The following is a 12,612-nucleotide window of genomic DNA, read 5'->3' on the forward strand; positions in this document are numbered from 1 at the left end:
CAACACCTACGTTCGGATTGTCTCCGGTCTTCTTCCGTCAACGCCCGCAGATGCCGCATGCATCGAAGCTGGTATTCTGCCCTTCCGCCATCGTATAACCGCAGAAATTGCAACAAGAGCCGCTGCCTTTACAGCAATGACCTCCGGAAATGACAGGACCTCTCCTCGATGAGGGGAACAGACTCCTCCGCAGGACTGCCAATTCGGAGCTCCCCCCAGTGGCTAAGGTCCACTGGTACGCAGACAAAAGTTGGCGCATACCTCCACCAAAAATCGAGAGTCGGATAAAGAGCAGGTTAAAGGCTGGAGATAACTCTGCAGCGCTGAAGCACAGTAGCCGAACTCCTAGGCTCGGACTACCCAACCCATGTCCACATATACTCGGACGGATCGCTTTCCCGAGCCGGGCTCGGAATTGAAGTAGCTGGAATTTCAGCATCGATGAGTAGCAGCCTACCGCCACAATGCTCGGCTTTCTCCACCGAAGCTGCGGCCATTAGAGTGATGCAAAATTTGAAATTTTCGCTCCACAATACTTAAACGATTCCAAATCGGATCCTGGCTAACCTCTCAAAATTTGAACCCATTTGGTAAGAAACTGAGATGGCACAAACGATTTGAAGTTTGTATGGGAATTACTATGGTAAAGCCAAGATTTTTGTTCATGTCTATCTAATAATTCACCATATCGGTCTGCTTCAAAAGCTTTCAACTGTACTTGTAGGAAATTTCCCCAGCTACAACTTTGCAGAAGACCATTTTTGATTAAAAGCAAGGATCAAAAGTAATCAATGGTTCAATGCGCTGATGTCTTATGATCATGCTCAATCAACTGCTCAGCAGGCAACATTGGTTTTTCTGGGGCGTTAAATAGGACACAAAAATCATGGCTACAGAGCAGCTGCTTGATCATGTCTTAAGTTTACCAATCTCTTAAATAATTAATAACTTTTTCCTGTCTCGTTTTACATAGAAACGATCTTCAACAAAGTTGTAGCTGAGAAAATTTTCTATAAGTATGATTATCGAACTGTTTCGCAGCTCAACATGGAAAAAGACTAGAAGGCAATTAACAAAAAGTTGAGATTTCCCATAGTAATTTACATGTAAACTTCAAATGGCTTGTGCGAAGTCTGTTTCGAACCAAATGAGTTGTAACTTTTGGAGGCTAATCAGGACCCGATTTGAAACCATTTAAACACTGTGGAGCGAAAAAGTCAAATTTTGCATCAGTCTAGCGGCCATCTTTGTTGCCGTTACAAGACCCTCGGACCGGCCTATACTGGTGCTATCCGATTCGTACAGCGTGATACAAGCATTTACAGCTGAGACCCTGACTCACCCCTGGATACAGGCTATTGTGGAGGCCACACCTCCGAACACGGTGTTTTCCTGGATCCCTGGGCACTGCGGTTTCCCAGGAAATAGCGAAGCCGACAGCCTGGCAGGGTCTGAACCAGCTGGCCCCCGTTACACCGACGAAGTGCTACTACAGGACAGAGCAGAGTGGTGCCAATCCCAATCCCTCTTCATCCGAATAATTAAAGGAACGACGAGCAACTGGACGGATATGTCGAAACTACGGGACCAGAAGGTGGTTTCTCGTATTAGGACAGGCCATACAAGGATCTCACATAGTTCTGGTGGGACGCAGTTCCACAGAATGTGCTACGTTTGCGGAACCACTGCATCGGTGGAACACATCCTATGCCTGTGCCCGCAATACCAACAACTACGGGAGCAGTACGCACTTCCCAACAGCATTAGGGAAATACTGGGCGACGAACCTTCCACCTTAGCGACAGTTATTTATTTCCTCAAGGACGCTGGGCTATACAATAACATTTAGGTCCTTTTAACTTTCTTTTGGCTGACGGGACATCTCTGCCGGACGGGAGATTACCCCTGCTACGGTGGAGCTCCGATCTTTTTCAAAACCCTGCATAACTTTGATGTACCAGATTGTGTATTTTTTCTCGTTGCCTGTATTGTTAGTCTTTTTACTGGAATCTGTTTTAAGTGCTTCTATTTGAGAACATGTGAATTGTAAGCCAACTCCGCAACAAAATTTGTTGGCGGAAACCCCCCCCCCCCTCCTCTGGGGCCTCTTATTTTATAGAGATGAACTAACCAACGGCTAAAAATCTCTTTACCCTAGCACTTGTCATTTAACTGTTGTGGTTACTTGTATGCACCTTATTTCAGTCACAATCAAGTTGCAGCAACCTATTTTGATGGATGTGTGTTGCTTGGGTAATAAAGTAAAAAAAAAGGACTGAGTGGTGCGGAGTTACTGAAAATGGATGTCATAATAAATCCAAGGCTTACGTCTCTTAAACAGATTCGTTCGAAAGATAAAGTATTACGATCAACAGTCAAAATTGAATCCTTAAATTAAATTGTAAAGTAATAAAACAAGTATATCTTAAAGGCTGGCCAAATTTATTAATATCAATGAAAAAGTACGTCAAAAAAGACGAGCCTGAAGGAAAGCAGCCTGGCATATTCGACCGTTTGACTTGATAACCATTTAAACGTTATTCCTAATTTTACAAAATCTTAGCTCAATCAAGCAATTGTTTTTTTTTTGGGGTTTCAAGCTGGAGCTGCGTGACAGCTTAATTTTCAAGACTTGACCCATTTGAATAAATTTTGCTTCTATCTTTGACAATACAGCAGAAGGACTAGCCTATGTTGGCCGCTTGAACACTGGATTCCGTATGTATTGTTTCAAGATAGTTATAGAAAAAATGCTGTGACGTGTGCGCGTAGATACATCCGCGTAGTAAACCGATTGAATAAGTAAATCCGTTTCGAACGAAATATCTAAATTACGTAAGTTACGAAAAACGCGCAAATTCCAAAAGCCGTGCGAGATAACCGAAGCGACTTCTCCAACTGTTAATCGGCCCCCGCTTTACTAACGTTAGTTTTAAGTAATTTTGTAATCTTATCAATTAATATTGGCTCCGCAAAGCTATAGCAAATGAGCCTGGAAAAATAAACGCATTATAAAAAAAAAAATAACCGAAGCGAGAAAAAAAGGCTTATTATCATTTAAAGAGTGCCACCAAAATAAATGTGATAGCCTATGTTGGCAAGTTGATTAATTTTGGTTTCCTCCCTAGATATTCTACTTATTTACTACTGAGCTCTGTATCAAATTAGTTAATTTAAAGAACGTATCAATTATTTCAAGATTTCGTGACCGCACCGAACAAATTTCATACTACATAAGCTCAAAAGCGTTTGACAAGCTCTACCGAATTGCGTATAACTTCTGCGTAAGCTCCGTAGACGTAGGCGCGTTGAATCCGACAGTCGGCAAAGGTTTTACCTGTAACAACACCGCTTAAGGAACGACCTCGAGTCAGTAAAACCGTTAAGAGCTAAACATCTAGATTACGTAAGATACGAAAATCGCGCAAATTTTGAACGCCACGCGAGACAACCGTAGAGAAAAAAACAGCTTATTATCACTTAAAGAGTGCCATCAAAATAAATGTGATAGCCTATGTTGGCAAGTTGATTAATTTTGGTTTCCTCCCTAAATATTCTACTTATTTTACTGTTGAGCTTTGTTTCAATTTAGTTATTTTACCGCACGTATCAATCATTTCAAGATTTCGTGACCGCACCGAACAAATTCTATACTACAGAAGCTCAAAAAAAACTTTTGGTGAGTTCTACTGCATTGCGAATCACTTCTGCGTAAGCACCGTAGACGTAGGCGCGTTGATTCCGACAGCCGCGAAAAGTTAAACATGCATCAATACCACATAAGGAAAGATCGATGTTACGTAGGGTTTAGTTCATAGATTAACATTGACTGCTGTTTACAAATGTAAGTACTTTAACACTAAGAAATAAGTTAACTCAAATGCTTTAACCGCATATATAAGAGATTTCGCGTTTTGAGAGAATAATATAGTAATCGAGTACAACAAACTCAGGGGAATACAATACCTCCAAAAGTTTAAAAGCTATTAATTGTCACATACCTCTACTTTTACTTATTTCCTAAACTATTCCTCTCCTTGTTAATCAGCTTAATGCTATTGGTCTGCCTGCGTTTTCTTTTTAAAGTTCAAGACTAAATAAGAAGATTTATTCTACAACTTTAAAGGTTAGTTGCCTCCCTAAGCGGACCCCCGCATCCTTATTCTTTTGTTAATCTACTTAATGTGATTAGGCTTTCTGAAGTTTCTTATTTTAGTTCATTTGATGATTATGATATTTCATTAGTCTAATTTAATAAATTATTGAAATCTCTAATTCACCTAATCAATCATAACCCATGCTTTTTTAAGTACCTGCACTTGTGCTTGTAATCTAAAACTAAACGTGTTTCAAGTACTCTAGATTTTGACCTATACCTATTTATTATAGCTAAGTTCGACCCAGGTGACACCTTCAAGTGACTAAAATGCTTCATACTTTCCTAGCTGATTTTAAATTATTTAGTGTATATGATCCAACTACGCTCACACGTTTCCACTATGTCGTCTCACAAAATTACGTATGGATATATCACAATAGAAGCACACCACAGTGGAAATCCCGAGCCATAGTTCAAACATTTATTCCAAATCAAAATGAAGCACATATAAGATTAGTTACAATACCATTGTACAAAAATGGTGTTTAACATTGTTCCCTGAGTAATACCTACTTCAATGAAAACAACAATGAAAGCTTGTCACACAAATAGAAGGAGCACCTTTGGACACTTTCTGAAATATTTCAATAGTATAATTCCCTTGCCCAAATATCTGCGTAAAAATAAATAAAAATAAGAGTGATTTGCGGCAAAACCCGCCAGTATCACACCCAACGTCAGTGCCGATACGTAAGCGTACTACGACGCGGCTCTCAATTAAAGGAGTAACAAGTGTGATACTATCACTGCTGGACTAGATCTTTGGTTCTCTCATGCAGTGGTTTATCAGAGAGGGGAAGCCTAGTAATCTTCATTGCCTGCCCATGACGTCATTCTATCGTGGCATGAGCCAGCAACGCCGACCATAAACCTACCGTATCCAACACTCCACTAGCATGAAATTAAGCCCGCCCACCAACAGCAAGGTGCAAAAACTAGCCAAGGGGAGGGATTAGCTCAATCAAGCAATTGTAAACAAATAATGAGAAAGTCACCAATTTGTGAGAAAAAGACACCAATTTGTGAGCGGTGTTGAGGAGATGTAAACAAAGGCAAGAAAATTCATATTTTTCAAGCAAAATCAGTATCCAGATGTGGCCAGATCCACCTGTTGGTCCATGGTATGATGTCTATTTACTTCTGGATGAAAAATCATACATTTTGAGCCGTCTGACGGTACCAGTACATGAGATTTTGGAAGTGTCCTTTTGTGCCCTATCGGAACTATAGACACTGTATATAGACTGGACAACGTTTGTCTTATGCAGCCAAACGAACTGTCAAAAAGTGTATCCAAACGGACTGTCATCCTTTGGTTTGCTTCAAAGGAGCAAGTATTGTGATCTAGTGTTGTTTTGACAAAAAGCTAAACATAAACAAAGAGGCGAACTCCTAGTAAAATTTTGTTTCTCTCAATGTAAGTTTTTCCAACATATTATTTGTAAGCGGCTGGATTTGTGATAGTGAAAAGGTTCCTCTCTCTCAACAGGATTACAATTTCAACATCCACTACGGTTTGCGTTTACTCTACCCAGCTATATGTTTTAAAACAACATCCGGCCACTGGCATTTGAATCTCTGCTCTCGATTCATCAATAAGTTTCTTGAATTTATTATTTTTATTTCTTGAATTGTTTTTTTCAATTCCCATGGGAAACGTTCCCAACCACCTGGCTAAACGAGGTCCATCTGTCAGAAGCAAACATTTTATGGGAGTGTCAACAGTACGGTAGGTATAATTTCAAATTAGTATGAGTCTCTATTTCATCTTTCACAATTTTCCAGCTGATGATGTACGACGACGACTGAAAAACGTACGGCAGAGCACGAACGACGACTGAAAAACGAGTGGGGGAGACATTACTGGAGTACTGGAAACCCGCTGGAAACCGTGGTTGCCCCGTAGTGTTGGATTATTCTTGGATGCAAATTACATTAACATCGAAGCAAGAAGCTACACAGTGCTTCGGTAACGGTGATTGACTCGAGAACTTTCGCATTGCCGGGAAGGATGATACGCATCAGCACTTCAATGAACTGTTTATGGAAGATTTTCCAACTCTCAGAGGCGAAAATTGCACCTACGTCCTTAATTTTTCGTGTCTTTCCGTTGGTATCGAAGTAGAGGACACTAGCAAGAAAATGTAACTGAAAAAATTCGCTTCAATTAGCAATGACGAAAACATAGTTTATTTTTTGTACTTACGCTACACATCCGATGAGTTTCTTGTAGTTGAAAGCTATCCGGAAGGCCACAGAATGCTAGCCAAATCTGTCTGATGGTATCCTTTTTCGGAAAACGGAAGAAACCCACGGAATCTACTTCACATCGCGTGCTATTGCCGCAATTTCGGTGAGCGCAATTCATTTTTACACAGCACTTTTATTTAACAGCTCTTCTATGCACGAATGGAATCAAAACAAAAGCAAAGGAAAAGCAAAAACAAAAATCTTTTTCTTGGCTTATTGAGCTGCTCCCTGAAAGTTTGAACAAATTCAAGTGATGCCAGATTTATTTTTCAAGTTAACGACATTTATCAGGGCTACCAGATTGCATGATTTTACATTGTCCGGTCTATATACAGTGTCTATAATCGGAACCCGTACCAGGTAGTCCTATATATTTTTTTGTTGTATAAAATTCTCTTTTTTAAATTAGATGAGAAATTTTGGTGAGATTTATTGATGGTCTAGAAATTAAAAAAAAAAAATACATTCAAAGTGTTTTCATGTTACTTCGTGAAGTAAACGATTTTCATAGATGGTTGTAAATGCTTTCTGAAGCTTTAGTGTGATAATTTATTAGTTAAAGAAAGGTCTAAAGATGGTAGGTGGATAGTTCCGCTAGAGTACTAATATTTCAAATCTCCTCGTACATTGTACGAGTTAAGGCCCACGCACATTAGATCCGGATCGGACGCGTTGCGGCAAAGTGACAGCTAAATCTATTGTCTAACTGTCTAATTTACTTCAACGCAACGTGCAAACGAGCCTAATGTGGGTGGCCCTTAAGGTGCATTTGACTAGTACTGTTGCATTAATGGCCCTTTCGCTCATTTTCAACTTCTATTCAATTTTCATACTGCCGTACTCTAGTGGAACTATCCACCTATCATCTTCAGACCTTTGTCTAGCTAATTAATGATCTCACTAAAGTTTTATGTTAGATAGCATTTCCAACCAACTCTAAAAAAATAATTTAATTTCATAACTTTCAATACTTTTTCGATTTGACTACTAACCGAAAACCTCTGGATTTGGAGAGCTGGATATTTTTTGAATACTTACTGATTGCCATTTTGGGAGAATACCTGAGGGATGACATTTGAATTTTTGAACAGTTGAAGATCTTTACAATATTACTTGATCAACCAAAAAATATCCATTGATATATTATTCAAATTGCTTGAAGTTTCTTGAACTTTTACGAAGGGTCCTGTATTACCATAAAGTTTTTTGCCTAAGCTCACTTCAAACGAAGCTCCCAATGCCCGAAGCCTATATGAAATTCCTGGATATTGTGGGAAGTTCTGAGAAATTCGGTCAACCTCTACGAAGGTCCCAGAATATATAAGATTTTTCCGTAGCTTATATAAACTACATATCTACCAAGTTTGCTAAAACTGTAAGAATTTCCTGTAAATCCTCCTAGCAAAGTTCCTCTTCAAAGTTTTTTTTACAAGTTCTCTCAATTCAATCAAGATCTCAAGACATTCATGACCTTCTCCAAACTTCAGAGAAGACCCTGAACCTTTTCTACGATTTTTCCTAAACATCTGAGTGAAACAAAGTTCCATAATCTTCCAGTAAGTTCCCAAATCAAACTCTGAAGTTCTAAGAAGTTTATCGGACTTTTACGATACTCCCTTAGCTTCGCAGTTGGCTAAGCTTCAAAAAATTTGGCTTTCAATGAAGTTCTCTAAACTAAAAAAACAAAAACAGGAGAATTGGTTGCGATATCACTTTCACTTTTACGCTACCGTCATGGAATGTGATGAGTGAATCGTAAAAGTAAAAGAGACAGGGGTACAAAACTGAGGGTTCACCACCTTATAACAAATCCGCTGAAGATCTGTAATGAAGATTTACATTTCAAGGGCAACATGTCAGAAGGGTATAACTCGAAACGTAAACAATGACTTTGAACGACGATTTCTCTTGAATGACCACACACCCACGGAATCAGACTACACCAGCTCATAGAACAAACATTTCTCTGTCAGATGATTTAGTTAGTGTGAGTGGGTGTGTGTCATTCGTAAGAAATCGACGATCCAAGTCATTGTTTACGTTTTGAGTTAGACCCTTCTGACATGTTTCCACTGATTTCCCGGTTAACTGTCGACGAAAACCTGACCTGGTCGTCGTCACTGGAAATACTTCGGACGGTAGGAAGTACGTTGCTGAAATTCAACCAGTCGCTATTCAACTTACAAATCACAGATGAAAATCCCCATCGGTAGATCCGCCGGTAGCAAGGCGAATTGTATCATACCAACAATGGAAAACCAAACCACAGCGGAACAGTGACGCAAAAGTTAACACTTGCAATTGCAGCCTCCATTTTTATTTTCAATATTTCACACCACAAGCAATTGCATCCAAATTGTAAACCAACTTGCCTGCAGCAAAAACGCGTCAGTTTCGCCACTGAAGCACAACGTGCTGCCAGATGGCAACCGTTTTTCATTACCCTTCAAATATGGGGCTGCTGTGACTGCTGCCGCCGCTGCTGCAATTAACGCTCGCGCATTCAAATCTTTTACTGCTGCATCACCAGGGATGTAGGTCTGTGGCCTACTTTGCCGAAAAAGAACTTATACTCTCTACACTACATCCTATCGCCATGGCTTGCTTTGATCACTTTGTTACAAGATGTGACATTTGAACCCTCGAGCTGTGCGTCTAGATGTCAATTTGTGTTCCATCAAAATGTACCGAAATTGAGGTCATAAAAATCAAGATTTACAAACGATTATCTAATCGGACTCCGTCAGTGGTTGTAGGTTGGGGATTTTTATGACCAACGTGCGGACAAGGGGGTATACAAAAAGATGCAAAGGAGCAACTCCGAAAAAAACAAGTTGTAATAGTAAATAATCGTTTGGGTCCAACATAAAACATGCATGTTTTGGAGAGTTGTGTAAACCGAATTTTTCACCATCGTACTTACCCATACTTGGCAAAGTTGGTCCATAACCGGGTCATCTTGTTCATGGTTAGCAGTTCGGTCGACGAATTGTCAAGCCGAATGTTCAGCACTCCAAAGTGAAACAGATATCCCAGTTCGTCACCATGGCAAGCACCGGGCCAATCGATCCCCAATATCCGCTTGTAGATACCTAGCGATCCATCATACGCGAACCGATAGAGCCAGGTCGACTCCTGACCGGTGGCGGCAGCGTTCAACCGGGCCAGATCGGTGATGCCATGCATGAACATGATGTCGGACATCATCTGTGGAACGAATTGAGGAAGCTGTCAGTGCACTCGGTTGTTACAATAGCCAGATACGGATCTTACGTTCATCATGTTCTGAACTGAGGAGTTGGTTATGTGTTGATCACCTATGTAGTAATCCCGTATACGCTGTGCCACCAGTTCGCCCTCGGCTGTATCACGTTCAACATGCAGACCGATTGGTATCATCCTCTGGAAGTCTCCATCGATGCTCTGCAGCAAGTTTGGATCCTTTCGAACTCCTACATAGTTAAATTATGAGATTTCGTAAAAAGTATATCAAAATGTTCGTTTACTCACGTCTCAAGAACAACATTGCTTCGTCTGAGTTGAAACCAGTGATCAGTGGCACATGGTTGTAGCTCCCGCTCTTCATAATTGCCATCGGGTCCTTGGTTATCAGTGGTTCTTCTTCGGAAGCATCCTCGCCGGTCCAATTTTCAATCGACGGTACAAATGGTAACCCTATACTTCGCTTAACATCATCTTGAGTGATCGTCTGTGACGCTGCGTTGACAATCTTCTGCGGAGAAGCTTTTCGCAAGCAGCTCAGCAGCTCGTCCGTGCTGTTTGTAAAGCAGCCCAGCTGCTGTCCCAGAAGAAAACCGCGTTCCTTCGGGCTCCTGGCGATGGCCCATGGATTCATCGCCGATCCACTTTGAGCGATCGCTTTGTGGAACAATCCCTTCGCCAGCGGGGACATCATTAGCAAGTGCACGGAAACCGATCCAGCCGATTGTCCGAAAATTGTGACGTCCTTGGGGTTTCCACCGAAAGCGGCAATATTATCCCGGACCCATTTCAAAGCCAACACCTGGTCTTTGATGCCGGCATTACCCGAAGCATCTTTTCCGACACTCAGGAACCCAAGGGGACCTAACCGATAGTTGAAAGTGACCAACACGATTCCTTCCGGCACGAGGTAATCCGGGCCGTACAGAAATGAGTTTCCGGAACCGAACGAAAACGCTCCGCCATGTAGCCAGACCATCACCGGAAAATTTGGATTGCTGTAAGAATGAGTTCCCGTTATTCCAGCCTTCATTTCAAACCAACACCCATCAACGCTTACTAGTCCCCGCCGGGTAAATCCGGCGAGTAAACATTTATAAACAGACAATCCTCGCTGCCCTTGTAGTTGTCCAAGATCATGCTCCTGTGGGGACAGACGGATGCCTCTCGCAGAGCACTCTTGATTCCTTTCCACGGTTGAGCGGGAAGTGGAGCCTTGAAGCGAAGCTTCCCCACCGGAGGCTGTCCGTAGCGGATTCCTTTGAAGGCGAGAAACTCCCCCTGGGCACCGCCCTTCACCTTCTGGATGCGACCCTCGAGAGCTCCCATTCGGGTCAGCACGATAACACGTGGTCCCCTTTGCTTTTGGTGATTGGGAAAAGGGTCTTACATTCACGAGGAAATTAGAAAAAAAAATGTGTAAATAATATACCCGGAACGAATTGACGACTTCCTGCACGAAGCCCATCGTGGTCCGTGGGATGATCCGCACCAGCGAGTTGAGCGAATCGGAATCGCGTGCGATACCGGCGAACGTTTTCCATGCGACTGTTTCCTGCAATTGGTGTAATGAGTTGAATTAGTTTCAGTTGATGGATCTGTGAAAGTTAGTTTTTTTCTTCATCAAAGAAAGTTTTGTTTTATTTAGGGGATTTTTATTTGCTTGATTGTGCGCTTCTATTAATTTAAAAACCCATAAAATTTCTTCATAAATTCAACCAGGAATTCTTCAATGCTGGTCGAGAATGATGATAATCCATACATATCATAAGGTGCACTCACGAATTTCACTAGTTGGTTGAGCTTGCTGAGCTAGTGAACTAGTGTTAGTGTAAACAGTCCATTAAGAAACTTTGCATATTAATATTATTTATAAAAATCAAAACCAACGTTTGAAAAGGGCCGAACTTATTTTTCCAACATCTACAAAAAATTATTCCTAAAAATTGATCCTACAAAAATGTTTTCAAAAGATGATTTGTTGAATATTACATGAGCTGTCATAAGAAAATATATAAAATATATATATCTTACTACACTGCATAAAATTATTTAGTTAGTTAGTTTTTTCAACAGAAAGACAGACCATTATCTACAAGTCGTCCACACATCTCAAGATGGGCACTTTCAAAGGAAAAAAGATATTGAACAACAACTGTTCCGTGTTTGCAATGAATAAAATCTAAGCAGCTGAATTTCATTCCAAGTGTGTTAAAATCATCCAGACCCTTCCCATGTCAGGAAAAAGCATTGCTGCATTCTTGAAAAAAAAAAAATATAAGAGGACTTTATAGAGGTCTTTGATAACTTGAAGGTCTTTGGATTTGTTTTCTAAGATACTTAAACAATATTTAAGAGGCGTGATTTTATTCCGAGAAGGTTACGAAATTAATCATTTGTTCAGAATACTTCGTAGAAGACCAGGGCTCAAGGAACTTATTAAAATTTAGAGTAAATCCGTGGATGTACAGAGGCTTTCAAAGAATATCATGATAGTTCAAAAAATTTCATGGACATTGGGGAATCAATGGCATTGTGAAAAATTTTCGGAATTTCAAAGAAGTTCACGGAGAACTTCATGGAACTTCGGAGATCTTCATGGAACTTCGGAAAATTACACGAAACTTCGGAGATATTCCTGAAAATTCAAATTTCATGCATAAGTTTAGTCACCTACGAGTTTTGTCTTGTGAAATTCAAGTGCGCAATAATTAGCGATGAGGTTTTCGGGTAAACAATCATTGCTTTATATTTTGGCATTTTTCATTGTTCTTAGTGTTAATGTTTGCACTCTTATTATCAAAGTTATGAAGTCTTAAAAGGGTCGGCTTTGAAGTCAAGATGGCTAGCAAGCCTAATAGCAAATGACGGTGATCGTTCTTCAAAGAACGATTCCCATAGCTTATTGGCCTAAACTGTGAAGAAGGGATCTTTTTTGGCATGTTTATTAGACCTGTTCATTTTTACAGAATATTATATAC

The 12,612-nt window shown here is 40.5% G+C and overlaps 2 protein-coding genes across 2 annotated transcripts in view; one reads left to right on the forward strand and one right to left on the reverse strand.

Annotated features, from left to right (window-relative positions):
* Sec23 (transport protein Sec23) overlaps nucleotides 1–12,612 on the forward strand; it is a 229,938-nt gene that overhangs the window by 95,737 nt on the left and 121,589 nt on the right. The gene's annotated exons all lie outside the window — the stretch shown is intronic.
* LOC135699941 (juvenile hormone esterase) overlaps nucleotides 1–12,612 on the reverse strand; it is an 88,034-nt gene that overhangs the window by 23,144 nt on the left and 52,278 nt on the right. Inside the window, exons 2-6 of the mRNA XM_065220272.1 lie at nucleotides 11,064–11,186; nucleotides 10,692–10,993; nucleotides 9,920–10,629; nucleotides 9,683–9,861; nucleotides 9,333–9,616 (exon numbers count right to left, since the gene is read on the reverse strand). Of these exons, the coding sequence (XP_065076344.1) occupies nucleotides 9,333–9,616; nucleotides 9,683–9,861; nucleotides 9,920–10,629; nucleotides 10,692–10,993; nucleotides 11,064–11,186 (1,598 nt within the window). The remainder of the gene's footprint in view (nucleotides 1–9,332; nucleotides 9,617–9,682; nucleotides 9,862–9,919; nucleotides 10,630–10,691; nucleotides 10,994–11,063; nucleotides 11,187–12,612) is intronic.

The sequence above is a fragment of the Ochlerotatus camptorhynchus genome, unplaced genomic scaffold, assembly GCF_037179485.1.
Source record: "Ochlerotatus camptorhynchus isolate MF236.1 unplaced genomic scaffold, CSIRO-AGI_Acam_v1.1 ptg000010l, whole genome shotgun sequence".
Lineage (NCBI taxonomy): Eukaryota > Metazoa > Arthropoda > Insecta > Diptera > Culicidae > Ochlerotatus > Ochlerotatus camptorhynchus.